Source organism: Bombus vancouverensis, chromosome 1 (genome assembly GCF_051014615.1).
Source record: "Bombus vancouverensis nearcticus chromosome 1, iyBomVanc1_principal, whole genome shotgun sequence".
Classification (NCBI taxonomy): domain Eukaryota; kingdom Metazoa; phylum Arthropoda; class Insecta; order Hymenoptera; family Apidae; genus Bombus; species Bombus vancouverensis.
Window position 1 is genome coordinate 18,548,181 of NC_134911.1, and position 27,855 is coordinate 18,576,035.

The following is a 27,855-nucleotide window of genomic DNA, read 5'->3' on the forward strand; positions in this document are numbered from 1 at the left end:
TTTCTATATTCAAATTTGTATCATTTTATCGGAGTTTGAAACCCTGTGTACCTCGAGAAATAGTAAATTTATACGTAAAACCATATAACGCTCCATGAATTTTTTCTTCCTTCGGGCTTAATAAGAAAAAGCTTGACAAATAGAACTATTTCTACGGCGCGATCTCTCAATCTGCCCGTTGAAGAAGAAATTAATCTCCGAAGACGTTGCTGCAAGCACCAGCCGTACCTGAGGGAAAAGCAAACGGAGCACGTGTCTCTTTGCCTCACTTTGTTGAACGAGGCCAGGAACTCGCGATCGCGTTCCAGCGTGGAGAGCGTCGCGTTCTTTGATAAATATCGAGTTCGTGCTTCCTATTCGTGCTCTCGGGCGCAACGCGTGTGTTTCGTGTAAATTCCAAGTAAATTCGCGGCAGCATATGGCTACGGTTAGAAACGCGGCGGATCACGTAAGAAGTGGCGGTGTGCAGCGCGCACGGTGCATCGAACGTAATAAATAGGAGGAAGAGAGCATTGCGAACTCCGCCCATGGTCGACTGTCTACCGAAGAAGCCGAGAGTCGTGTTGTGAGTTATGGCTTCTCCGGGTGAATTATAACATGTATAACGCATACCGACGATGGACGCTCGCTTCGAATCCACACGTACACCGAACCGCAGGGGTTAAAGGCGCGGTTGTAACTTCTGGATTTTACGGAAATTTCTTCTGGTAGCTGTGGGAGCATTCTGCCATTTAATAATCACGGCACATGTTTCGTTCTTGGTGTATGTATCGGATCGTGTCGTTAGATCTGTGAGCATCGATAGTTTCGATAGTTTTGACAAATTTATACATTAGGTGTTTTTTTGTAGCAGCAACTAACAAGAAAGATCTCTATGGTAATTAGTTGGCGTCTACGTTGCATGTTAATCGACACCTCCTTTAACCGGGAATTTTATATCAAGTTGTAAATGAGTTATACTTCGCGAAACCTTTAAGACGACGCGTTTATACACGTTGTACGTAATAGTTGAGGAATTCGAGTGATGTAGAAAAGAGAAAATCCTTGATTGCAAAACGATCTACGTATAAACGATCCAAAGTATAGGGGAGAATACAACTAAATGGGAATGGGACATTTCATGTGGTAAAACCTGATACAAGTGTGATATTAAAAGTTAATTAAAATAATGTTAAATGATTTATTTTCCGGTAGAAACGAGACAACGCGTTACAAGTTAGAAAAATCTTGAGAAAAAATTATTCTGCCTAAGAGATTGGGATTTCGAGAAAGTGACGAGTTAGTGTTCGATAAATATGTTAAATATGAATATTCAATATTTTCTTTACGACAAGACTCGTAGTATCTCGTTATACCACGCCTTCCCGAAGTTTTATACGAGATCTATAGTTACGTTGGAAAATAATCTCTGATCCCAGAGTAGTTGATAATTAAAACAGTAAATACGTACTTTCTATTTTAATTATTAGTGCTGTAAATAACGACGTTATTTCACTGTCGTCGTCAGACACTGCTTGCAAGATGATACTCGGGACAAGCAATACAAGTTTGAGATTGCAAAGTGCATCCACTTACAGTACATCCATCAAACCCACACGATCTCTTATATTATTCGTAAAGCCGCACTCTGATCAACATGCAGATGATGGTCGTAGTCGTACTGGATGGATCATAAAATAATTGTATTTAAATACCGAAGGTAGGTCGCATACGTATTCCCTTCGATTCTTCCTTCGACTTTTCCAATTCACTTCGAGAATAAATCTAGACCACGTCTAATGTTATATAGCAAACTGTATGCTTTATAGTTTTTCAGATCTTTCATATTACGATCTTTAACTCTTTATCAAACTTTTACTTGGTTTATCAACGAAAATGATTAATATTGTTTCGAATAAAAGAACATTAATAAGGAAATTGGGTGTATAATATAATTGCGTATAATATATCGTTGCTCGTAGATTAACAAATTCCAGTGGCTAAAATAATCGATTATATTAAAAAAAAAGATCTAGGTCCATATGTGTCACACGTATGTGTCTTAAGTATCACAGATATCGTCGAATTTCTCTGCAACAGCAAAATATATTAAAACGAAAGTAAAAAGATTAGCTAAAAAGTATTCGTACGCGTTATAGGTTCAGAGCATTCTTTACTTGATGAACTTACGTATAAAAGGTACATATACATTGAAGAAGACGTAACAATGATACGATAAAAGTATCCACGCCCACGAAGGAAACACGAGGTACTTCTCGTTAGGTTCGTTTCCTTCTTTTGCTCTATCCAAAAAGATGGAAGAAAATTCTCCGAACGTGGAAACAGAAATGGGATATTAAGATGGTCATGATATTGAATGCGAGAGGAGTTTGTGACGATCGTTTACGTCGATGCATGATGTGGAAATATATTCCGGCCGTGTAAGTCGTTAAAATCGCGCGTGATCGGTCAGACTTCTTCTGGACGAGGGAAAACACCGTGAAACAGTAGTCGAGGAGGGCCCACGAGAGATGCGATGTCTCGACAACAGCGTACAACAAGAAAGGGAACAGCAGGATGAGGGCGAACAGGTGAACAGAAAGCGTCAAAGAAGGACTGGAATCCGAAAGAAGTGTCGGAAGGCGCTCTTTCCTGATACATACATAATTCAAGCTTGGAGGAAATCGGCTGGTTAACGTGTTCCGCGCTAAATTTAAATTTTGTGTGCCGCGAATTTAATAGGAGTTGGAGTGTGTTTGAAAATAGCTACGATAGTTCACGAAAGTATTCGAGTACCTGTAGACATTTTTTATGAATGTACTATGCGCGTTAGACGAGAGTGAATTTGAAATTTTGCTTGCGTGATAATCAGATTCTACGACGATGATTATATTGGGAAAGTTTGAAACAAATCAGAAAATATATATAGGAGCTAGGATATATTTAGCGCAAATATATATTTTTCAGAGATCGCGGAGGTATTTGAGTAGGCGGTATTTAAGTTATTCGATTATCCATTATATTAATGAACTTCGATAGTCAGTGGGATCATTAAAAATATTTATTACAAATGGCTATTCACGCTGTATATTAATCTTTTAGCAAATATATCTTTTGTGCATTTTAACGATATTTTCTGCATTTTGTAAAATGGTTATTTTGTAATAAACCCGTTCGTTATCAGGTTGCAATAAATCTACTTACGTTTTATTATGGAAAACCATTTCAGTTTCATTTCCTTCTACAAGGAAATTCCTCGCTGATTATACACCGAGAAACTTTACGTTTTACGTAAAATCGAAGGCTGAACACAAGCAAGTACGCCTCGTAATTTCCGTAGACAATTTTTCAGCTACTTAGTCCACCACAGATATAATATGCTACGAAGAAAAAGAAATTGCAATACCATATTAAAAAAAATATCCAGAATTTGTAAAAATACCGAAATCATTACGTTTGACATTACGCCAACTAATCAGTTCAATATCCTGTCACGGTCATTAATTACTAACCAATTTTTATCAACTCAATATCCTATCACGGATATTACTTCTAAACGAATTTTAATCAACTTGATATCCTCTTACGAATATTTCAATATACCTAACGATAATTAACGCTTAGCTTTTCTCCTGTAACGACGAACAAATCTCGATCAAAGATACGCATCGCTGTGCAACGATAATTCTGCCTTGCAGCCTACGAATTCTGATTAAATAGTCGTACACGCGTCACGATCCCGATATGTTGTATACTGCAGTCAGAAACTGGGAATATCACGAAGTCTGGAACACACTGGCAAGAAAGCGCGAAGCGAGCGAAGGCAAGAAGTCGAAGACAAGAAGTCGAGGGCAAGAAGAGCACGAGGAAGAAGCAGGAAGAGTGGAGCCGGCGGTTTCCTGAATTCCATTGGAAGACGGCCGTACAGGCTGCGCGCGGTGTATCTTGGGTCACTCGGTGTCGGGATTTTTGCAATGTTCTAAGTCGTGCTTTACAAGACAAGTGTAGGAGGCGGGGTCCCGCGGTGAGGGACGGAAAAGCCGTGGAATAAAGGCGGAGAGGCTAGAGAGAGGTGGCGAGTTGGAATAAAGGGTATGGCGAGGAAGAAGGAGGCAGAAAAGGGCGAGGAGGAAGGGCGAGGGAAGAAGCCAACAGAAGAGAGCGAGAGAGAAGGTATAACGCATTGTAAATTGAATCTGAAGGCTGACCAGATGGGCGCTGTCATGGTGGCACGAGCGCCACTATTTCATCCGTCCTGACACTTCTCGAGTGGCCTGACCAAACGAAGGAAAATGATTGCGCCCGACCGAGGACTCGTCTTCCGGCTTAGAAATCTAGCTGCGATCACACCCCTAACCCATTATCCTCGCCCACGTGCTCGTTTCCGCGTAATATCTTCGGACTCTGACAGGACAAATGCGTCCAGCTGAGCACCGCGGGAGGAAGCTAACCGGGCAACCCGTTCAGCCCTCCGCCAAGTCTACCTGACTCTGTCAGTTCTTCTACCGTGAAAGTTCGCGGATTTCGCGTATCGTCCATCTTGGCGAAACACTCGGTTGGCGATCTGACTCGCGACCGTGTCTTGCCGCGATTTCTAATGGATCGGCCGAGCGCCGATGCGTTCGCGTCGTCTTTCATTTTCTCTCGAGCTCCGCCCGGTAAAAAGCCGGGAAACGAATGGCGGACGAGCTGCCGAGCGGACGCCACGCGCATCAACCGGATACGGGATTACAGATTGAAATTTCTCGCCGGGAAAAAGGAGTGTCATTTGCATAGAATTAATTTGAAAGCGACGTGGAAACGGGTTCCGGTTTTGGAAATTTCACGGCGATCGAAGAGGCTTCGGATATTTTAGATAGACACGATTCTACATTAACGTAAGCGTAATTTTTCTGGGAAAATTAAACGTTGAAAGATAGAAGATTAATTTGAAACCGAGTTAGAAACTGGCTCGAATTTTTAGGTGGAAAGAGGTTTGGGACGTTTGAAGTAAGTACGATTTTAACTGAACGCTGCTGTAATTTCTTTAGAAGAATTGGATTTTCGGGGAGAGTAAGGACAACGTTATTTACGTAGAGAGATTAATTTGAAAGCGAGTAAGATAAAATGGCTTAATTTTTTAGAAACTCGAGGACAACGGTCCAAGATTTAAGTATTAGAAATAGGTGTCTGTACAAGTTTTTAAGTAAGTTGAGGCAGGTACGATTTCTTTGGAAGAATTAGAGTTTCGGAAGAAAGTAAAGGGAGTGTCATTCGCACGGAGAAATTAATTACCATGCGAGCGAAACAGGCTAGGGTTTTGGAAACCTGAGGAGAATTGAAGAAACATAACTCTAATTGTAAGCTAACGCAAAGGTGATTTATTTGAAAGACCAGACAATGTTACACGATTGGATTTATTACGATACAGAATGTTAGTTGGAATGAAAATTGAATAATTTCTTGAGAACTTAGGACATAACATCTACGATTCTATTGTGCGTCGAAGCCTTGAACTTTCCGTTTGAAATCAGATTCAGATTTACATCGGCAATAAAGTTAAATAAGAAGTAGCACAACATTAGAATGGTAAACAGGCTTCGACTTACCGGCGATATAGATCTCAAAAATGTTCAGTTTTCTAGTTTGTGAATCAATCATTATCCATCTATTACGCCTACACGCAACATAATATGTTTCCTCGGTAAATCTCACAAAGATCCTAATACCTCTGTTTACGATTGAAATTTGCAATAACGAACGAGGAACATAAAATCGAACAATTTACACCTGCCATTCCCAAGTTACATTCAATAGATGCAGTACCTTGCAGAAGTATTTGAACGCTTTCAAATTATTGCAAATAGATGTACAATATTCTATACTTCGAGTGAAACTCTTTAATCTAATTCTCGCTTGTAGTTTTAACCCAGACAATCTTATGCGGTTAGCAGAGATTCACGGAAGTAATGGTTAATATGAATTACTATAAATAAAAGAGTAATACTCGAAGATGCGTGAAAATTGATCTTGCAAAGACACTACGGTTAAGTGACGTTTCATCGCTTTTGTTCGATGTTGGGATCATAAAGCGATTGAAATATGTTGTTACTCACGTTCTAGAAAACTATACAGATTTTATGAAATTTCAATTATTCATTAAGTAAATAAGCACGAAGCTTACGTTACGCGGTGTTCTTTGTTTCAGTCTTTTAGGAGAACAATTGATCCCAATTACGGCAACAAGTGAGAAAACATTCTTCTGTGATAACGTGGAAAACATAAGAAGAGTATGGATCCTTTTTATTCACGAAATTCTTATCTTAATTCTTATTTTAAGTAATTTTCCTTGTAATTCGGTTATGGACCATTTTTATGCGCTCTACGTTTGTTTGAAAATGTATAACGCAATACCTCTTCGCCGACTCAAGCGATCTTACCACATGGTTGTTCAAATCATTTTCTCTTGCCGAACCTAAAGCACACGATACTTTTTCATTATTTTGTCGTTGCGTTAAAGGCTAACAGTGCCTCGTAATATACACAAGCTTGACTATTCTATGCAGAGAATAAGATGCAATTGAAAAATGTTGAAGCTTAGATAACTCAAATAACTCTGTCCCACCGTGTATATCTCTTTACCGACACCTTTTATTTTCTCCAATGAGTCACTCAGTTTGCGAGGTTTCATATCCATAATTCACGAACGCCCTTTACGTAATTCCACATTGTTAGCCACGTTCTTCGCGTTGGACCGGCGGTCGTAATTCCGCGCGGGAATGCGCGTAAGAGGAAAAAAGTCGCGGGCGCTGAATTACGCGAAAGCTGGCAACGGAAACCCGCGGTCGCGTTCTTGCTTGTTGCAAAACAAGAAAGCCTGCGCCGTTCTGAATCAGCGGCGATTTGTAAATGTCGGAGACACGTCCCATGGGCTCGTAAATATTTTATCGCGCGGCGAATGATTATTTACGCGTTGGCCGACACCTTCTAATCGTGGCCCCTTCTCTCGCAAACGGCGGCGTGTCGTTTTCTTTACAGGCCGCCATCCAATAATTGACATAATCGTTCTTAAACGCTCATCGTTCACCGATCTCACGGAACCGAGAACACAGACGCAACGTTTCAACGATATCGTGCAGCCTGTACGAGGGTAAAAGGAACGGAGGTCCACGAACCTGGTCATTATCGTCTCTGAAATTGATTTTTCCCCCGTAAATCAGGCAAATTATTCCGAGGCGTCAACGCAGAACGTCCCATGGCGGAGCAGCATCGTTTACACGCGAACATTTATAATGCTCGTAATATCACGGACGATCTGTTGGTAGAAGTAGCGGATGAGGTTTTAGTGCAATCTTTGATGTAGTTTGACTTTTATGGAAGTAACAGCATAAAGCTGAGGCAAAGTTGTCGAGTGAGTCGTCCGATGATTAGAGAATTATGGTTGAGATATTTATTTCGACTGGAATTGTGGTAATAATTTATTACTGATAAATAGTCGGAATATTATCGTGGCGCGCTTGACACAGAAGCATAGCGAATATGGTATATTAATCATAAGATGATTCTATATTTCCATATCTTTATATCGTATGTAAGAAATTATTTCGCAAATGGAAAGCAAGACGCGATAAGAAGAATAATAGATTTGAACTCGTCGTTAAACTTATTATTTCTCCACTGATAGTAATAAACGATCGCTACATGTCTACTTGGATTCACAAATTTCATTTTCCATGACAGGCGCTTATTATTTAAATCGAGCGGATATATCCATCGAACATAGACATCGGAACACGGTTAACATTCTTTCATTTGAAGATCACCTGTCTGCAAAGTGACAGCATGTAATCGTTGGTTCGCGCGACATCGAACTGGGACAAAATTAAATTTCACCTAAGACGGTGTATCGAAGAAGGAGGGAACGGAAACTGGTCGCTCGTAATATTTTCACCAGTCGTCGAGAGTTGCCACCTTATCGGCCGAATGAATGCCGCCCTAATGAAAACCGGCCCCCCGACTAAAGCGAGCTGATGCTTTAATTAAGCACACTTAAGATCGCGAAGATTCCAGGTTGTTCTGGTTCTGGAAGCCGGTCGGGAACCAGCCTGTGGCTTGTCCTCTTGTTTCGTCCCGCGAGTTATCCGTCTTCCTTCAGCGTCTTCCTCGATCCCGCTGACTCCCTGGCTCTCTCCTCGTCTCTCACGAACATCCTCCGCTCGAAGCAATTACTCAGGAACGAAGGTTCTTGCATTCTCGGATCCCGTGGCACCCCGTTCTTATTGCAGCTTGATAAAGTGGCCATGGCATTAACTTCTCTTCCGAGTCGCGCTATCGGGACACCGCAAATAACGTACGAGCCGATCGTATTTTCCCGCCTGTGACAGAGAGATCGAATCGGGAACCGCGGCCGATGATCGATGATCTGGTCTCCGGATGCCGACGTGGAATAATCGCAGGAAAGTGGAACCGACCAGAGATCCCGCCACGAGCCTCAACCGTGCCGAAGATTAAATGCAAAACGACCAGCTGCTCGCTCGCCATTGTTTGCGCTAGATTTGCTTTATTTCTGTGGAAATATTCGCCTGGTTAGAAAGTCACGTAACCTTTGTCGACGCAGTATTTCATTAATTTGCGCGTCACGGTATTGTTGTTGTATTTGTAAAAAAATGTCGTGGTTATATCGCTTTTATCGAACTAGGATTTTCGTTAAACAATCTATGCATCTGGTTTCTTTTATGACGACCTTCCGTTATTTACCGGATAGATCGATGATTTTCCAAAGGATTCTTCCTCCCTTTTAGCAAGCGTTTGCTTCAAGTGGTTTTTGTAGAATTGTACGTTATTCTGTTTCTTGCTATTAAGATTTATAACATTTCTGCTGAGATTGTATAATTTTTAATACGCTCATCGTTAATGCCCACACGATGTCCAAAGTTGTTTCGTTGAAAAGCATCTTTTCTATTAATCAATGAAAGATAAAGTGGTCATCAATGTAGGAATCTATTTCGTAGAGTTGGTTTGTAGAAAACTTGTACAGAATTTCCAGCATTTATAAAACTATAAGAATACGATAATATATTACATTTCAAACTTGGTGCTATTTTTGATAAAGACGATTTTTAGTGTCTTCAATATATTTTCGTTCTGTTAGACCTGTGGTCCATTACGAGGTGATTTCGCTGACCCATAATGTCGTTCAGTCATTTATTATTATTATTTTCTCCCATTTTATAGAAACTTTCGACATAAACTGCAGAGTGACTTAATCAAACGAATCTGCACTCGTTTTGGTTTAAAATATTTACGAAGGAACCTGTCTAACTCTGTTTAACAGTTACTTTAACACTTTTCTAATATTCGCATAACGTTCGTATTTCAAGAACAAGATCTCAGGATTTCAAATCCGTTACGCACTAATTAAACAGAAATGTAACAGGCAATAAATCAGTTATGATCAACGTAGACGTCTCCCGATCAACGTAGAATTTTTATTGGAAAATCTATATGGAACTTTTTCCTAACAACGATAAAGATATAACAACACGATAATACGATACGTCGCAGTCGAAACTTATCACCGACCTTAACAACATAAAATCGTATCTTGCTAAATCTATTCGAATCAAAGATCTTTGGTATCGATGACACGACTAACGTTGGAGGAAAATACAATCATTGAAAGGAGAAATGGCAAGAAGTTGCAGAGGCATTAAATCACGAACGAATAATATTTCGCCAGAAGCAGGAAGAGACTATCTTCGGTTTAATATCGAAGTTGGCCAGCGATGATGGACGATCAAGACGAGCTTCGATGACACTGCTAGATCGGACGAAAGCCACGCTCGCGGAAGAGTTTCTTACTGAGAGATAAGAGAGAAGAAAAGTCGTTGGCCATTTTAGATAAAAAGAATGACCGAAGGAGAATCGTATGTCGCCATAGATGATCGATGTCCCGTCGGCTAATTCATAATGCAAAATTATTGCCGCACGATACGTACGACGAGTTTGTTCTGAAACGGGCAGTGTCGCTTTTTGCCGGAACTCTTCGCTAGTGGATCAGAATTCAGATGGTGGTAGGATGATGGACAGCCATGACCGGTACGGATGGCACCTACAACGTCTCCAGGTTCGCATTTGGAAGATTTTATCGTAATCTGATTGGAAAAAGAACAGCATTACCCTGGAAGGTTACCGATGTAGACGAAGAAAGATGAATGTTGCAGAAGAGGATGAATATGAAAGGATTACAGTTGGTAAGTAGTGTTTCAAGTTTTATCGTGGAGGAGCAACATACATGCCGGAAGTAAAAAGTTTGAAGATGGCGACATTAATGCCTTTGGAATTCTATGTAACTTATTATATTAAAATAAATAATTGATACGTCGCGAGCAGTAATAATGATAAATAGGGAGTATAATAATGGGTGAAAATCATAGTGGCGTACTTATGTCACTGCTATTTTTCATGAAACGCTGTTTCGTTTTTACCGTTATGAGAAGATACAAGGCGTATTTTTTGAAAATTAAGAAAGACGTGTCGTAACGCAGAATAAAATCACGATTTAGCTTGATTAAAAAAGTAATCCTTTGGAGGATTGTGAAATAGGGACAATTTATATTCGAACAAAGTTGACTTATGGCGTAAAGTGATTTTTCTGCCCACCGCGTAAATAACAAATTTATTTCATTACATCGTATGAAAATTTATTATCGTCCTCTGGTACATTAACCGTAATTAGTGAAACTTTTTACATCTTTTGGAACAATTTCTTCAAAGCAATCCTTCGATCTCTCGTTTCCTATGTAGAAATTAACCCCAACATTTCGGAGCAACGGTAAAAATAATTAAAATGAGAAACACGTTATTCTTGTTACCGTACGGTTGCTAAAGAATGGAAGAATCTTTAGAAATATCGATCAATGGGTTGTGTTGACTTCAACTGGACAGGCAACTAGATTTTAAAGATGGCTCCATCATTAAAGGCGGACGAGCGTGCAGAATATCGTTTCTGAGCTCCTCGTAGCCGTAACCTCATTTACACTTAAAGGAGCCTGCAGCAGAGCAAAAGGAGTATCCTGCATATTTAAAGTACAGTTTAAAGGACGAACAATGGCACTGCCACCATATGATGGCACCGTATTGTGTGGGGGCTTCTTTTTCTTACTCGTTTTTAGGGGCGTTGCTATTATGGATGCATGAACTTGTTTCACTAGAGACAGTTAACAAACGTCTCCCCGGCCATCTTTCTCGGTCTAATACTTTCGATGATTCGCAACGTACCTAGGGTGAATGAATTTTGCAGGGCATTAAGCAACATTTTTGTCTGTTTTAAATATTTATCGTGGGAAATAATAACAAGAACTGGTTTCTCGGAATACCACCCTTTGTAAGATTCGTTCTTTAAGTTCCATCGACTTGAAATCGAGCTGATATTATCATTTTGCTGTCTTTTCTTTCTCTATTCGAGTTAGACAGGGAAAGAGAGAATATCGCAAGAAATTTCTATAGAACCTGTACTTCGTCGTTATTTAAGAAATTCTATGCTTATTGTTAGATAAAGCTTCTCCTCTCGTCCAGGTTTGAATTTGCAAGTAGTTTGAGATTAAAAATGAAATATTTGTCATTCTCGGAAACTTTTTTTATCAATTCTGTACGATACGTTCGATGTATGGAAATATCTGAAAATAATAAGACGATCCTAAATTAAAACACGGCCTTCGCCTTCCTTTTAGCAAAGAAAATTTAACGTAAAAATTTGTTTAACATGCAAATATTCGAATAATTTAATGTTTGCAGCAATACGTACAAGATTTCCAAAAGATCTTTAAAGAATGAATTTAGATTTTTACCACCACCCTGCATCTGCCATGGCGGCCATTAGGCGACAGCCATTTTTACCCACCTACCACTCCACCAGTACCATCAACCCCCATAATACCTATCTCTCGATCATTCATCTAATAACTAATCAACCGAACAGCGTTTAATTTACTCGCTTAAACAAGATCTCTTGTTCTCTCCAAACTCATTAACCACGTCGTCTACTACCACCACTTTCACGTTGTACTTATCGATTTTTTCGGTTGCACCTTCTCTTATTTTCCCCTCTTTATGAACAGAGTCCGGGAACGTAATGAACACGTTGCTGGGCCACCCGCACAGAACGACGTGAGGGCGCTGCAGCGGCTATTCTGTAAACTAGAGGACTGCACCTTAGCGAAAAGGGTTGGTTCGGAGGAGGGTGCATGGTCTCTGGAAGGAAGGAATAATCCGCGGGCTCCCATTGTCTCCGACGTGCCTTACCGTACGAGTATTTTTCTGGCGGCGCGAGTCGAGAACACCAAAAACGACCATATCGCCCGCGTAGCTATTGTTTAGGGAGTATATCGACCGATATGATTTAAAGACCTTGACGTAGAAAGCGGAGATGCTACCTGGACCCTTACGGAGGCCTCTTGTTCGACAGTGGTTCTCAAGATAGCAAGTGCAGATTCTTCGTTTTTTGGAATGTATAACCACTTGAGATTAGGTAAAATCTTGCGACGTATTCATTTGAGATTAGCCAGAATTTTGGAATATAACGCATAATTATATTTAGATAGCCAGCATTTTATAACTCATTACGTAAATGTGCCTATAGGATTACGCGTATGTTTGACGAATAAAGTAAGATTATTTCATCTGTGTGAAGTGTGAGATTGGAGAGACAAGGTAATCAAAATCGTGGTTTTGTCAGAAAAATTGATACAGATTCTTCGTATATCTTTATTTTTCGATTTCGTTGCTTACAATTCAACGGAGTCAGACGAGAATCGATTTCCTTAGAAACGTACAGATACCTAGAAATATTTACGATGTCTTTCTTACGAGTCACTGAGTTATTATCGGATCTTCATCGAATCTTTTAAAGGACAATCAAAGAGTTTCAATAGTTAAAAATGATATATTGGATTTCATTAGAATTTCTGTTTCTATATTTATTGTACAAACAAACTGGTCGAATATATATTTTATATAATCACATAAAATATTATCAAATTAATTCTTCGTAATAAAACAAAGTCGCCTTATAAATCAGACACCACCAACGGTTCATAAAATATCCAATCCCCCTCGTTCTTCCATTTTAACATATATATGTACCTATTATTTTTTTTCCAACCAAGCACCAAGAACAGCAGCAAGAACAGACCGCAAAAATGTTCCTTACAACTCGAAGACTGAAATACCGTCTAAGGCGAGAATTGCTGCTCGTTCGCTACAGCGTAATACCAATCAGACAGTGAAAACTGCAAATCGAAGGAACGTAGGAGCACACCACTGGAATTGGGTATTAGGCGGAAGCATCGTTTATGAATGCGCACCTGGTCGTTCCGATCGTCGACTCCGCGACTCACGTATGCCGGGACTGCGACGAAATATTCGGTTCACCGTTTCGTTAAGATTCCTGCCGCACTTGAGACGCGATCGGTTTTTGTCGGGAGCTACGCGGAATTCCGGCAGATAACCGTAGCTGTGGTCGGCGGGACGGTATCGTTCGAATAGGTCGTCTTTTATGGTAAGACCGCGGCGCGCTCGATATTAGTCGATCGCATCGATAAAGCGCGGATTGCAACGCGGGGAACGAGTGGAAGCGATGCGAGGCTCGTACCTGCGGATATATCTGACTGGAGACGGGAGATAGGCGAGTCGGTATGCGCGAGTGGTCGCGCCAGAGACGCGGCAAAACGAACAATATCCGTGGCCGTACGAGGGCTGATTTGTGTCACGAAGAACCGTGTTCTCGGAACCGTGACGAGATAAATTGGCCGCGCACGGACCGCTTACGAAGACGCGTGTTTGACTATATAGGCGAGCTGAACCAGTAAAACAGCCCGAAGCAGGAATTTTTGAAAACGTTATAATGTAAACAACCACATTTTCTTTCCTTTCTTGAGGATTTTCCATATGAGTTGCGCGCGGACTACCTCCGTACGCATATTTATTACTTCTTCGTTCTGCCAAGCTCGTGTTAACATTCAGTCGTGTTTTCTTCTGTATGCAACAAATTGTCGTTTAGTTGCTGTTATTTGGTTCACAGCATAGATCAGGGAATTCGAAATCGAGATACCAGTCTATTGCGAATAAAAAGTCGAACCATAAAATATTCATTGCGATATTCCGATATTGGTAAGATGCTCTTTTACACCGTTCTGTTTCTCTCAAGCTTTGAGTATTTTTAGACATTAAATAAAACTGAACTTTTATATGTTATAACGAAACAGTATGTAAATGGTGGCAAATGTTATATATTGTGGTGAAATTTGTGAACTGTAAGCAGAGACGCAGAAGCACGTGTTGGAGGAAACAGGCAGACGTTTCCAACATTTTCTTTGATTATCGATAACTCGAACACGCACATGGGAGATTATTATGTTCATACGACACTTTTTTATCTATTATAATGCGTGGATTCACGCCCTGTCGAAGTGCAGGTATCGACATGCATTTATGAATAATCCTCTGTAAGACACTTGTTACTAGCTAGAAACCCTATAACTTTAACGTAGATATGCGCTTTCTACGCTATGCTACGCTCATTCACTTTTCGATTGAACTAAATTGTCCGCTTATCATCCTCGTATCAGAACCATTCTTATCCTTAATGAGTCGCGCTCTATCGATATATCGGTGCATTCCAATTTCATAAGCGGATGATCGAAACAGTTGCAAAGAGGATTTAAAGAAGAAGCGTTTAGCATGGTATTCCGAGGGGACATGGTCGACGAAGCGGCGGACCGGATTCGAGGCAGCGAGCAAATCGGAAAAGAAATCTCGCCGTGGAAACGAAGCATCGAGATCTCTCTCCCGATCTGGTGACGCTGGTTATGCCGCTGCACGTTATACCGCGGGGTAGACCGGCCGCGTAAAAACTTGCTTGATAGAAGAAAAAATCGGCACTCATCTAATGATGCCGTGCGCCTGCCGTGGCTCCGTCATACACCGTACGTAACGAACTGGCCGGTCCCGCAAAAAGTCCTCGCCTTCGCGTCCTAACGCGAATTTAAATCGCAACGCTTCACGATTGTCCGCCGGGGATCGCCGCTCGTTCGACCGGCGAATGCAACGTTGCAATAAATCGCCGTTTCTGTGAAAGATTGTCAGACATGTCCCCGGAGCACGGCCAATTACCTTCTGGAACTAGGAGCACAGGCAATAACTCAAAGCTGAGATGCGTTTCATACCTTTGATAATCCTGCTCTCGATCTTTCAACGGTGGATTTGATCTTTAAACCCAGAAGTTTTGTCTTTATGTTAAAAAGTTTGAGCGTCGCTGAAGAGGAGCAGCGTTTTTCAGATGTCGAACAGAGAGATTGGGTTTCTTCGATTCCACGGAATCGATTTAATGTAATTTCGTGGACACCCTGTGAGCGCCGCTTAACATGGTTTAAGGTATTACATTAAGTGGTGAAACTTTGGTTACCGATTTTGTCATCGATTTACATTATTTTCAGAGTGAAATTACCTACTGCTCGGAGGGATTGAAGCATTAAAGTTCGAAGTACATAGAAACGTAATTACGATTTTTTAATCAATTTAATTATTTCTATGCAAAGTATAGGTATTTGTTAAATATTTATGGTTATATTACCGTTCCGTATTATATTATACCTTTACGAAGAAACCAAGGTTCAATCATTTTTTGTTTAATTAATAATGTATGCGAAAATCCTATATTTATTGAAAGAAAAAATGCTTTTGTCAGATCGCGTTTTTACGAGAAGGTTAACGACTTCATTAAATCCATCGTTAAATAAACGAAATACATTAACGAGTGTCATTTAGTTCAGAAAAATGGTCCATTTCTTGTTCTTGTAATCTCCGAGCTAGATCAGAACCTTCGAGGAGCTTGTAAATATTTCAAACATAAAACAATCGTTTAGATATTAATTTTCTTAGAAGTAAATCGACGATTTTGTCCCAAAGTCACTGTGACAAAAAATAATAACCAAAGCACCTTAACATCTTCTTAATGTTTCATTGAAATTTTATCAATTTACAAGGTTGCATTTTTAAGGATTTCGATAATTCTTCGTCAAATATATCGATAAGAGCTTGGTTTTCTCTTTGTATTACATATTTTTTTCGCATATCTTTCGCTTTGATTTCTCTGGGTACAATTTCTATACTTTACCAGTCTCTAGATCTAGCGTTAAACAATTATTCAAATTACGGAAGATCAACTACACACCGGCTACGAAAAGTATTTGCACATCATTGTATTCATTACGTTTATTAATTAACTAGATCCAAGTATATTACATTTTATATCATTCGACAGTATCTTATTACGACTACAAAACTTTCATATTACGAATATAATATCGTATAAAGTAATGGGATAAGAAAATGCTTCATTAAGAAAGAGAGATACTGCGCGAATACTTTTTACATCCACCGTATTCCGTCGTGAATTTTTCCATCCACTTGAAAGTTTCGAGCATTGTGAGCGAAGCTTAACGGCAGAGAACAACGCCAGGACACCGGACACGCGACTCGCATACGAATCTCCGGCAGCGTGAGAGTCCAGGCGTCCCAGTCCCTTTTGCCTCCTGGATTCCTTCTAATTGGGCGCATACGCCGCAGTTGCTTTCTCGTCGAATAGACGGGGCTGACTGCTGCCGTTGCTGCATCCCGACGCTTCTTGCGGCACAGCTACAGTTCTCTCTGCTCCGGACGCATCCGTATCTCGAGCAGCGCACACGCTCCGCGTCCACGTTCGCTCCCACGTTTTTTTTAATCAATCACATTGTCTATTGTGCGTTGCAGCTGTTCCAGCGGACCCGGGCTGATTTGAATTTAATGGGCTGACGTGCATAAGCGGCAACAAGGAATCATTAATTACACCGCCCTGAGATTTCTACATGTCCGCCGGCAAAAATGTGACATGCGCGCGGAACAGAAGAGCTGCTGCTGTTGATGTTGCTTCGCTCTTAAATTAAGCCGCGTTATCCGTCGTCGTGTGGAGCATCGATCGATCCACCGATCGGACGGATGCATTTCATTCGGAGTAATGCCGTTTCATTGTTAAACGACGGATTGAAATGACCGCAGAGTACAAGATGAAGAACGAGGATGTGGGATTTTTGAGACTTTTGGTCCTTCCAAGGGCTAGAAGCTTTATTTTTCCTGATGTTGATATTGTTTTTTTAGAATATTGGAATAATAGCAGGATTAGCGTATCGATGTTCTATAAAACGATACTGCAGTATCTGTTGTGTTATTTGTTGTTCAGTTTCTTTAACGTTAATAGTATTCTGATGTTGTGGTTTAATATTACTTTTATTCTTTTTAATCTGCTTGTTTTTCTATAGCAGGATTTTAATAAGCGGATTCTAGAATTTATTGTTAACTCTAACGCGTAAACAATATCGCAAACTAAATATCCGCAAGTTTTGTATAGCACATATTCTGAGAAACAAGTATAAAGTTAAAAATCATTGTTTCTACAGTCCTTCGTAAGTTTCTACGAATCCTCTATCGTGATAATAAATCAATTTTCAGGACGAGAAATTATGTGCTCCCGTTTTTACATCTCGAATCTATTTCAATTTCTTTCATTTAATCGTTTCCACTGGATTTTGCGCTAAATTACGAAATTCCATTTTACGTGTCATTAAACTTTTCACAAATTCTGAATTAAATGTCGTACATGAGATTCACACCAATACAATTCAGACCTCTACGCTCTAAATCCCATAGATACAATCAAATCCTCCAACTGTATTTGTTTGTCCAAACGAATCGTTTAACTTGCGTATTTTAGTTCTAAATTAAATTATTCACAACGATAATTCCTTATTGATTTGTTTAAATTCAAAATACAATGTCGCCCACTTCCGACGCGTACGAGACGAACTCAAAGTGAATTACACGCGCGTCGAATCTCGCGCGAAAATTAATTAGCGGCAATCGCGATCGACGCGTGAAGAAAAAACTGTCAGTTGAATCGAAGCCGAAGCGAAATCGCGAAGAACCGTGTAATAGGATTTTTTTGCGGATATAAGCCGCTGTGGGCAACTATGGAAAACAACTTGCCGATTACCCCCGGTCTACGGTATATGGTATCGTTGGAATCTCGCGTGTCGTATCTGGCACGTGGACGCTCCTCGAACGATCGTCTCCTCGCATGACCATTTCAGGAAATTACCTTGTTCCGCACGTTTTCATTTTTTACGCTGCGTATCCTGGAATCCCCCACGAGATTGCAAAAAACCGGAGCATTCCGCGTGTTCGTTTAGAAGCAGACTTTTCATTCGTCGCACGACCAATTCCGCGATATTCGTGATTTTGTCAGTTCCGACCGATGGCCAAGCTGCAGTGAATATTTATTTTTTGTACAATTTTCTATTTTCTTCGTTTCTATTTTTTTCTTCTCTTTTTTTTTGGGTTATCATATTGCGCGAGGTGAAGACGAAATGGCATGATAGATTTTTAATTTAGATTTTGATTTTAGTTGAAACCTAATTAAAATTTAGATTGGGTATTTCTGAGAATTTGAGATCGAGTTTCGTGATGAGAAACTTCGCCGCGTTTTCCTAATTTTTGTATCTCAATCTTAAACTCGCTTTAATGAACGAAAGGTTTTATGCATAAAATTGCTACGTGAAATTATACGTACGAGCAACGATTTTTCAATTCTATCCTTCAACCGAAGAAAATGTTTAACAATGACAGGATACGATCGGATAGAAAACGACCCAAGGTGCGCAGCAGGATTAAAATTTTAACGTCACCATTTATCCAATATATATATAGACTTATCCGATTTTTCTGAAAGCGTAGTTTCTTCTTCCAAGATTTCTATAGGAAGTTGCGAACGATATCAAGACACGTAGAATGTCGTGGGGAATTTCCTTATGTTCTTGAAATTCTTACATTTTTTCCAAACGTTTTAAAATTCTTCAAGTTCAGTTTCTCGAAAGCTATGCTGGATATTATACGCATTTTTAATTCGTGAAACTTTACCATGTTGTTGCATATCCGATGATATTCACAGAATGCAGTTTTTGAATATGTAGCCAAGATAAGAGTCAAAGTTTGCAACATATTGAAACAAAGCGACGGCTTACGCCTAACGAGAATCATTTTAATCCATACATCTCGCAAATAACATCGCAATCATCGTCTAACAGACAATTTTCCAATCTTTCGCAAATTGAATCTCTCGATGATAAATCATAAAATTCCTGAAAAATCTCTTCACTCTTATTCCAATATATCACTGATTACCGAAGCGAATTTACTCACAGTGAACTCCTGCAGTGAACGAAACCGTAAAACGTTCACCTCCATACCTTGTAACATTTAACAAGCTCGATAAACGGATCACCATTCGACCGATTAAACATGCGACCACCCACTGATACCGGTTCGCCATGATGGTGCTTCTTATCAACGGACTAAAACGTGAACTCACTGATCGTTAATTTATCGTCGGGTAGCTTCGTTGCGCGCGTTATCCCTCGAATCGACCAGAGGTTACACAGCCGTGGCAGCGTGTCGCGTATCACAAAGACTGAAAAAGATGTATCGCGTATTACGCGAACGGTTCGAGACCGGTAGAACCGGACCATGCGTATTTATACAGGGGGTTTCAGCGGGGCTGCGCTGTTTTATGGTTGTAGGACAGTCGGTGGATGATCGAAACGCAGCCCTGGGGTGTTTCTGCGCAGGAACGCCTGACAAGATGGCGGCAGAACATAGCCATAGTTCTGTACGACGTCGGTGTATGCCTCTTGTTCTCCCCCCGAAGGTAACGAGCAACGTGTAATCTCGCTAAACTATGTGGCCGGATTGATTCCTGGCATTGGCCGCTCGTAAATTCAACGATCCTCTGTGCTTATCGCGTCACACGACCGTCTTCTCGTGCCACGACTACAGGGAAATGGTTCGTCCGTACCAATCTCTCTTGATAGAGCCAGACAAGAGAGAGAGAGACAGAGAGAGAGAGAGAGAGAGAGAGGCGTTGGTATCGGTGGTTGATGCGTCTCGCAAAAAGGTGCACTTGCCATTCACGTCGCGTTTGGGGATTGTTCAGGCGGAGTTTGCCATCCACCGTCACTGCAATTGCCCGGTAAAGCGTAGAAATGAAAGTTCGATGGGCGACGGGCGTTGGTTCGGTTTCCGCGATAAAGACAGGGACATGTTTCCGGAGCAACGCGTAAAATGGCAAGGAATAAGGAGACGAGTGAGGCTTTTCCGAATAAAATTAGGATTATCGTTGGGGTAGTTCTCTATCGTGTTGAATTTGAGATGGGAATTTATGTTTCAGGGATTTTTGTATTACAGGTTTGAATTGTTTATCGGGAAGGTGTTTATAGAGTCTTAGAGTAAAGAATATTTTTCTGCTTCATAATCGATTACTTTGGTCGAATCACGTATATCGATGGGAATTATCGTGTTGTGAAACTAATTTGGTAATTTAACACAGTATGATCAAATTATTGAATTACTGTATACGTGTCTAAATATTGCGACTATCATGCCCATCATTTATAATATAAAAGAAATATAAAAGATCGTGGAACTGTTTTTGAAGCTACTATCGTTTCTTACTTGTAATTTTGTAATAATCACATGTATGGTATCTAGATCTAAGAGCTAAGAATATTAAAGACGTGCGACACGTAGGAAAGTAAGGGATTAGCAAGATCTTCGAAAAATATTAATACATATCCTTCATCTCTTAGTTAGATTAATTTCTATTATGAATTTTTATTATGAATCTAAATAACCAATTTAATCTGTCGATCGAAATTACAAACGTTTAAGATATTTCACAGAATATTTGTGTAATATTATTCAAGTAAAATAGAGCAGTACATTGTTATTTCTGTTGCATATCGATTAGAATAAATATGGGAAAGGGTCTGCATACATTAAAAGACTTATACCGTTCTAAAAACTTTATAGTAGACAATTTTTACAAACGTAGGTATTACAAGTATCATAGAACACCATTATTTTACACCATTATTTCGACTTAAATAAATTAGATTCAATATATATATATATATACGATAGAATAGATGAAATCTTTGTTAAAGAATCAAAGATGAAATTTGCTCTGAAAGAATTTATTTCTACCCATAACATTACTCGACACTTGTCAAATATATCAGGACTTATCTTCACCAACAATCTTCTTAATATCGTAGAAAATACCATCTTTTTAATAAAACTGCTTTTCACAGAATTTAGGTATTTCCAAGCGCGTTTCGTTTTCATTCTCACGTGCCCGCATGAAAAAAACGCGCAAACCACGCAGCCACTAGCTGTTCGTGGTTGAAGTCTCTTGCGTTAATTTACGCGAACAGCAGTCACCGTCCTCGGCTGAATCGTCGTTAATCAGCGCGCATTTTTGCATGTCCTCGAATTTATTCGCGGACCTAGCCGCCTCGCTTAGAACGCCGCAAGAATTCGCAAGCGATGAAGCGAGCCGCTCGCTGACATTGTGGCCAATAATTATGACAAACTCCGTCCCGCTTATCAGCCCAAGATACTGTCTGTCAGCTGTACCGGTGCGGCGTGCCACGGTTAAACGGATTAAGGTTCACCATACGTACGGCTTGACTGGTTGACTTTTTTAAGACTCGCGACCTTTGCTTCTCGCGTTCGGCCCGGTTGCCCGTGTCCCGTCGCTGATTCTGAAATATGGCGATCCTTCCTTCTTCTGAGCTTTTCCCACCGCTAGGTGAGGCCAAGGAACGAGCGGACACCGCGATCTTTTGCTAGAAGCTGAGTAACGTCGTTACACGAACTGGGCTTGTAGTTGTTTGATTAAATGGATGCTTCGGTTGTTTGGCAATTAATAGAAATTAATAAATACGTTGAGATAGAATTTAAATGCGTTAAAACGACGGTTGTGAGAGGATTTTACATACTTGAGCAAAAAATGTAAAGATCTATGATAATATGAATATTAGTTAGAATTTAGATTTCTCGACAAATGGTTTGCGATTAGAGATTAACTTTAATTTTTAATTCGACTTGCTTTCACTCTTTATATGCAATCTTCACGAAGATACGAAACGGTTGCTTAGATATATAAGGACTTCGTTGTTCATTTTGAACATTTTGAACAAAAATTTTGTTGTTCATTGAAATGCATGAAATGAGATGTTGCAGGAGAAATTGAAGGATTTCGGAAGGGATAAAGTAAATATTTTAAGGTAATATAAGGAAAGATAAATAGAAATATTTGCTTACGAGAGATCATAGCTGTTGAATGAAGTAGTTAAATCGTTTAATCAAGTTTTGAGAATCTCGACGTTATAAAACATTCAGGCTTCGTTCCTACAGAATTTCTCTCTACATAAAAATTAGTGTCTCTTTTTTAAAGAGGTATTCGGGTAAAATAAAAAACAGAAAATCTGTAAACGATGAAGGAATACATAAGGTCTGAAATTGCTCCGCATCAACTATTTTTATACTAATAAATATTCAATGGAATATCAAGTTTCCTTTATAACTTTTCGCCATCCTTCTTATTAATAATCCATTGAATCTCTCCCATCGAAATAGCATCTCCGTTGATTACAATCATCATGGAATCAGTCATTAACGAGTGCTCTGTCTGCTACACCTATTACAAAAGATGAAAGCACGAAGTATCAAGTTTAAACAAACCTTCGATAATTAAATTTTCAATGAGAAAAAGAGAAAGAGCAAGAAAGACCGATAGAATTCGTAGAATCGACGAAACATCGATTTGTCTCTGATCCAATTAAGGAAAGAAATCCGATGCATTATGGATGATTTGCAGTTACGCCGAGGTCAATTCTCGCTGACGACTGTCTACGAATCGTTAAAGTTTTATTGCATTCTTATTGCTGGCTAATTGAAGCTTCCCTTGGAATGTGTATGATCGCAAGATGGCAATCTGGTCGTTTATGAGCAGCACGTACTTGTCCATGTGCTAAGTCGAGAATTAATGTCGGCATTATCGTGGAAATGAAGACTTTGTACGAAGCTGCGCTTTAAAACTTTCATACATTCTATTCTTATCTTCTCCGCGGCGACTGTTTATGCCCTTTGCCATGAGTAATATTGCATTAGGCGATGGCATAACCGCGTTGTAAAAACTTGAACATAGTTCTTTGGCGTAATTCATCGCGGAAAGATCGTACTTAAGTCTGTACTATCGTGAAGATTAATAAGGTGAATTATCAGGCTAAATATGAATGAAAAACTTTAAGATCTTCTTCTCGTTATTTTCTTTCTTACTTGCTCGTTATCTTGCCTTATTTTTATGTTAATAATCGCATAAAGTTATTTCCTGGCATAATAAGAAGAAGAGTTATTTTAAAATAGAAAGTTAGCTTCCTGGAAAATCTTTAATTAAAGTGTCGTTGATATCGATAAATTTGTATACATTCTTTGTCGAATTTATATCTGTTTCATCCTTGTGTCAGACTTCTTTTACCAGACGACTTACAGATTATTTCCACATTCTACGATCACTTACAATCCACTGTGTTTCCCAAACGAAACTGGAGGAAAATTCAGAAAAGAAAATATACGTTTCCAATTCCTCGTATAAAACACAATTTTCTAAAATAGGGATGCTACTATTTCGTTAATTTTCAGCCATTGCAAATTCTTCCTCGAACGAATCACAATACTCGATCAAAAAGTATCTGTTCCCGCAATTGGACGATTCACAGAACCGTCGTGTGTAATCGACGATTTTCACAAGGAAGCGAACTTTTGTGGAAGAACGCTTCGTGAAAATGTAAAATCGAACCAGGAAGTCTACAAATAGAGTAGAATTCGTAGAAATCGTAAACGCAAGAGGAACGAAGAAGCGTGTGATACGGTTTCGACAAATCTCTACAAATCCTACGGTAGAAGATGCAAACGGAGGTCGTACAGGTGTTCGGGCCCAGTTACGACAGGTATTCTGTTCCGTCCTGCCCCATATCGGACATAAATCGCCGGGACTTGACGTCGTCTTTGAAAGGGCGCCTTAAAATTTATCGCCCGATAAAGAAGATGGCGGTATTCCACGGTGGAACGAGACCAGCCTCTGAAACGCCATTCCACACGCGTATTTCACACAGTTACATAAAATCTGTAGCAGGCAGGCGCGAGTATGCGGCTGGATCGATACCACGGCCGAAGGATCTCTTTACGACTCGCGCGCGATCGATCACTTTTCACCGTGAAGCGGAAATGAACGGGACACGCGATTGATCTTTCACCAACAGCTTCGTTTTACGATTGTTCGTTCAGGTTTGAGGCAAACGACGATATTTGTCTTTCTGAATGGAATGGAAGTTGCGTTTGATTCTTCTTTCTGCGTGTTTCTCCGGCGTTAAAAGCACAGTTTGTTTCTTGCAGCTTTGAGCAAAAAGAAAGGTAAACACATTTTAGACGATGATACGAACGATCGATTCAGCAGCCACGATGGTTACAAAGTTGTTGATAAATCGTGTTGGCGTAGATTGGTTCTTCTAACACCATGGAAGGTGATTATTAACTTACCTATCTAAGAACAAAATAGGAGCTACAGATATATAGATAGATCTAGAGTAGAGTACACGAAGAAGATTGAAAGCTGTCGTTGATATTTGCGAGCAATCGATAAAGAAATCGAAATCGAAGTACTTTTTGAAGTTAGACGAGCTGGTGTTTTCTTCCGTTTGATCTTGTGTCAATTTTCTGTTAGGTCTTTCACGAATCGGGGATGCACGATGGATCCTTGTCGTAATTCTTGAATTAAAGCAAAACAAGGTAATTTCTTTGTAATAATTAATCGGCAGTTATTTGTTTTATACTCAACTAAATATAGTATAGCAACAATAAAATATGTAATATAGTAGCACATCAACTAAAAAATATCTGCAATTCTCAAATTGAACAATTACCTACGCCATTAACAACTTCAACAAAAGACTGCAAAGATATCTATTAAACCTCATCGCCAGTCCAAAACAATTCACACGTTCAAAAACACAAGTAGCTAAATGAAGACCCAAAAACTATAATTCTTCAACCCATCTCTACCTTCGAACATATCAATCACCCCGTACTATTAATATCAGCAGCAAAACATTTCTCTTTCGACGCGAAAAGAGAAGAACTCACGGTAGAAAATGAGGAGAGGAGTTCGATCAAGGCAACGCGATGATTTAAAGACCCTGAAATCACGAATTTATCAATCATCATCCCCACCGGAAACAAAAGCAAGAGCAACGTGTCGATATTTGTCAGTCTCTACGAGCAGACCGATATACAGGGTGTCTCCTACTTTTTCGATCAACCTGTAGAAATATAATCTACAAGCGAAAGTAAGGGGAAATTTTCACGCGGAACTTTGTTGTAAACGCTTTGGTACGAAGTAAATAAACCGATATTGAACGTAGTGAGAAATATTTGACCACAAGAATAAATTCACTGTTACGGAATATAGAAAATAGTAGTAGATAGAATACAAAAGTAACTACTCGGCAAGAATTTCTACAACGAATTGATAACCAGTTACCGATATTTAATGAAATTCTCAAGAAATTGTACATCGATGTCGATATTGTAACAACGTGCCATGACAACGTGCTACGCGATCAGAGCTTAACCACCTAAGCAGTTATGGTTGCTTATAACATGCAGTACTGAAAATGAAGTAAAGCAGCTATAGTATAGTTAGTTTACTTATATATAGAAATAATGTAGAATCTATCGAGGCTGAATTCGGCTTTCTTTTTACTTTCAATCGCAAATTATGCTCCTATCGTTTAGCCGAAAAAAAGAGGAAACATCCTGTATATTATTTTGTTCCAAGAGGATGCGAGCACATCATGTTGGACTACGCGCAGAGATTTGTGGTGGCCGACAACGAGTCGAAGACAAATGCATCGAGCAAACGAATAAAACGTTGCACGAACAAACGTGGCCAGGTGCATCGGTGGGTACGTGACGTAATTGGGTGAGCGAATAGATGAAAATCCTGATCATCGGTACGGAACCGAGCCAATGGCATGGGCCAGTAAACGGTAATAGGTGAGATAGTGGAGGCTTAATGATAGCTTCCTTAATAAGGCGACCTTAGAGAGGAGAAACGATGTTCGTGGCTGTTGCAGGCCTCTCCTCTCGAGAGTCCCTCTCGAGATAATTATTATGAAATGCTACCTACTACGGGGCTACAATCAGACGAACGTGCTTCTGCTTATACACCTGGTTATTTATTTGTTTCTCTATTTAACCGGCACCGGAGGAACGGGAATTCGATTCAATTCACGAGGAAGTCGCTGCTGATGCTTAATACCGGCATCGTTTCCTGGCTAATGCTTTGCCCTTTGCTAATATCGTGGCGATTATGCGTGCTTAATCGATGCTTGCCGGCAAAGGAACGGAATTTTACTTGTCGCGTGTGTTTAGAAAAAATTTCGTAAAATCCCGTTTCCTAACAATATATTATGAAATTTCAGTGATATCGGACTTTGATGGAACGGGCAAAATAGTAAGAAATGCAGGAATGACGATATTCATTTTTTAAATGTCGTATTACTATAATGTGTATTACTTTTTCATTATTTAAATTGGACATAGATCGATAACTTCGTGTTGATAATAGAGAAAAGAATTTCCAAGTGAAATAATAGGTGTAGTTCTTTCAATACAAATTTCTGTTACGTAATATTTATTATTTGATTAACTTTTAGGCTTCTAAGGAAAACTAATTATAACGCTGAGAAAATATTGAAACATTTTTAAAGTTATGGACTGTATGCAGTTCATATATTTACTCTAGGTATTTAAACGACTGGAATGAAATCCTTTGCGATCCATAAAGGGTTTCAATCATTTTATCGCGCGAGATCACTCACGTCGACCACCAAAATTGTTTTAAATAGTAATCGAAGAGACGAAAGAAATAACTGCAAACTACGTTCAAGTATGAAGAGGTAAACGACCAACTATCTTATTATTAATTATTTCCAATAACATAAGTCTGTATGTTGAAATAAGTAATTGTGACAACCAGTTGGAGAATTACGCTGATGCAACGTTGATTCGTAATGAAGCTTAATTATTATCTGAAAAGGAAGTTGGCCACGTTTAATTGCCATATCGCATATAGCTCCGTATATGTCATAAAGGAACATCGCCACAGTAATTGCATTCTTCAATAATGATAATAATTTCCGATTCCTTGCATTTACGAGTAGATACGGATAGAAAATATGCACTTTCAATACGGGCGGAAGTCACTATCAGAAATTATGAAAAAAATTTCCACGTCTTTTACCGCTATCAAATTGCTATAAACTCATATCTACAAATTTTCTCCACGCCTGATAATAAAATAATTTCCAACTTTCAAATAATTTTCAAGCGTGCTAGGCTATACAATATCCGAATTATAGGATTTATTAGAATTAAAAAAAATTAAAGATCTTCAATGATTGGTGCAAATACAAGAATATAGAAAATAAATAAAACGTCAAGAATAAGTAAAACGTTTTACAATATTTAAAAGATAAAGCACGTTCTTATTCAAACTCCACTTCTCTATCAGTATTTGCAAGAATAAGAATTTTTATAGAAATTCGCAGTCTAGTTACAGTGGCTGCAAAAAGTGGACCAACGGTATATGCTGTTATCAGCCAATGAAGTGTCCTTTTCGCTGGATTTATAGCATTTTCACCTTTACAGTATTTTTGTAGTCGCATGAAAGTAGCGGATAATATGAAATTTAATATACTCGGACTTAATTAATTAGCATGTAAATGCTACAATAAATATACTGGCGTACTTTTATAGCCACTCTGTAATATTTAATAGATGAAACAAACCTCTGCTTGGGTTCTGTTTCTTCGCTTCTGTGTTCGTAAACAGGTGAGTTTGTACAAA

General features: G+C 39.4%; 2 protein-coding genes across 2 annotated transcripts in view; one reads left to right on the top strand and one right to left on the bottom strand.

Annotated features, from left to right (window-relative positions):
- Positions 1-27,855, top strand: part of LOC117153527 (protein cortex) — a 249,984-nt gene that overhangs the window by 68,949 nt on the left and 153,180 nt on the right. The window lies entirely within an intron of this gene.
- LOC143303220 (uncharacterized) overlaps positions 22,152-27,855 on the bottom strand; it is a 137,278-nt gene continuing 131,574 nt past the window's right edge. The window contains exon 4 of the mRNA XM_076621977.1: positions 22,152-22,585. Coding sequence (XP_076478092.1) covers positions 22,554-22,585 — 32 coding nt within the window. The 3' untranslated portion in view covers positions 22,152-22,553. The remainder of the gene's footprint in view (positions 22,586-27,855) is intronic.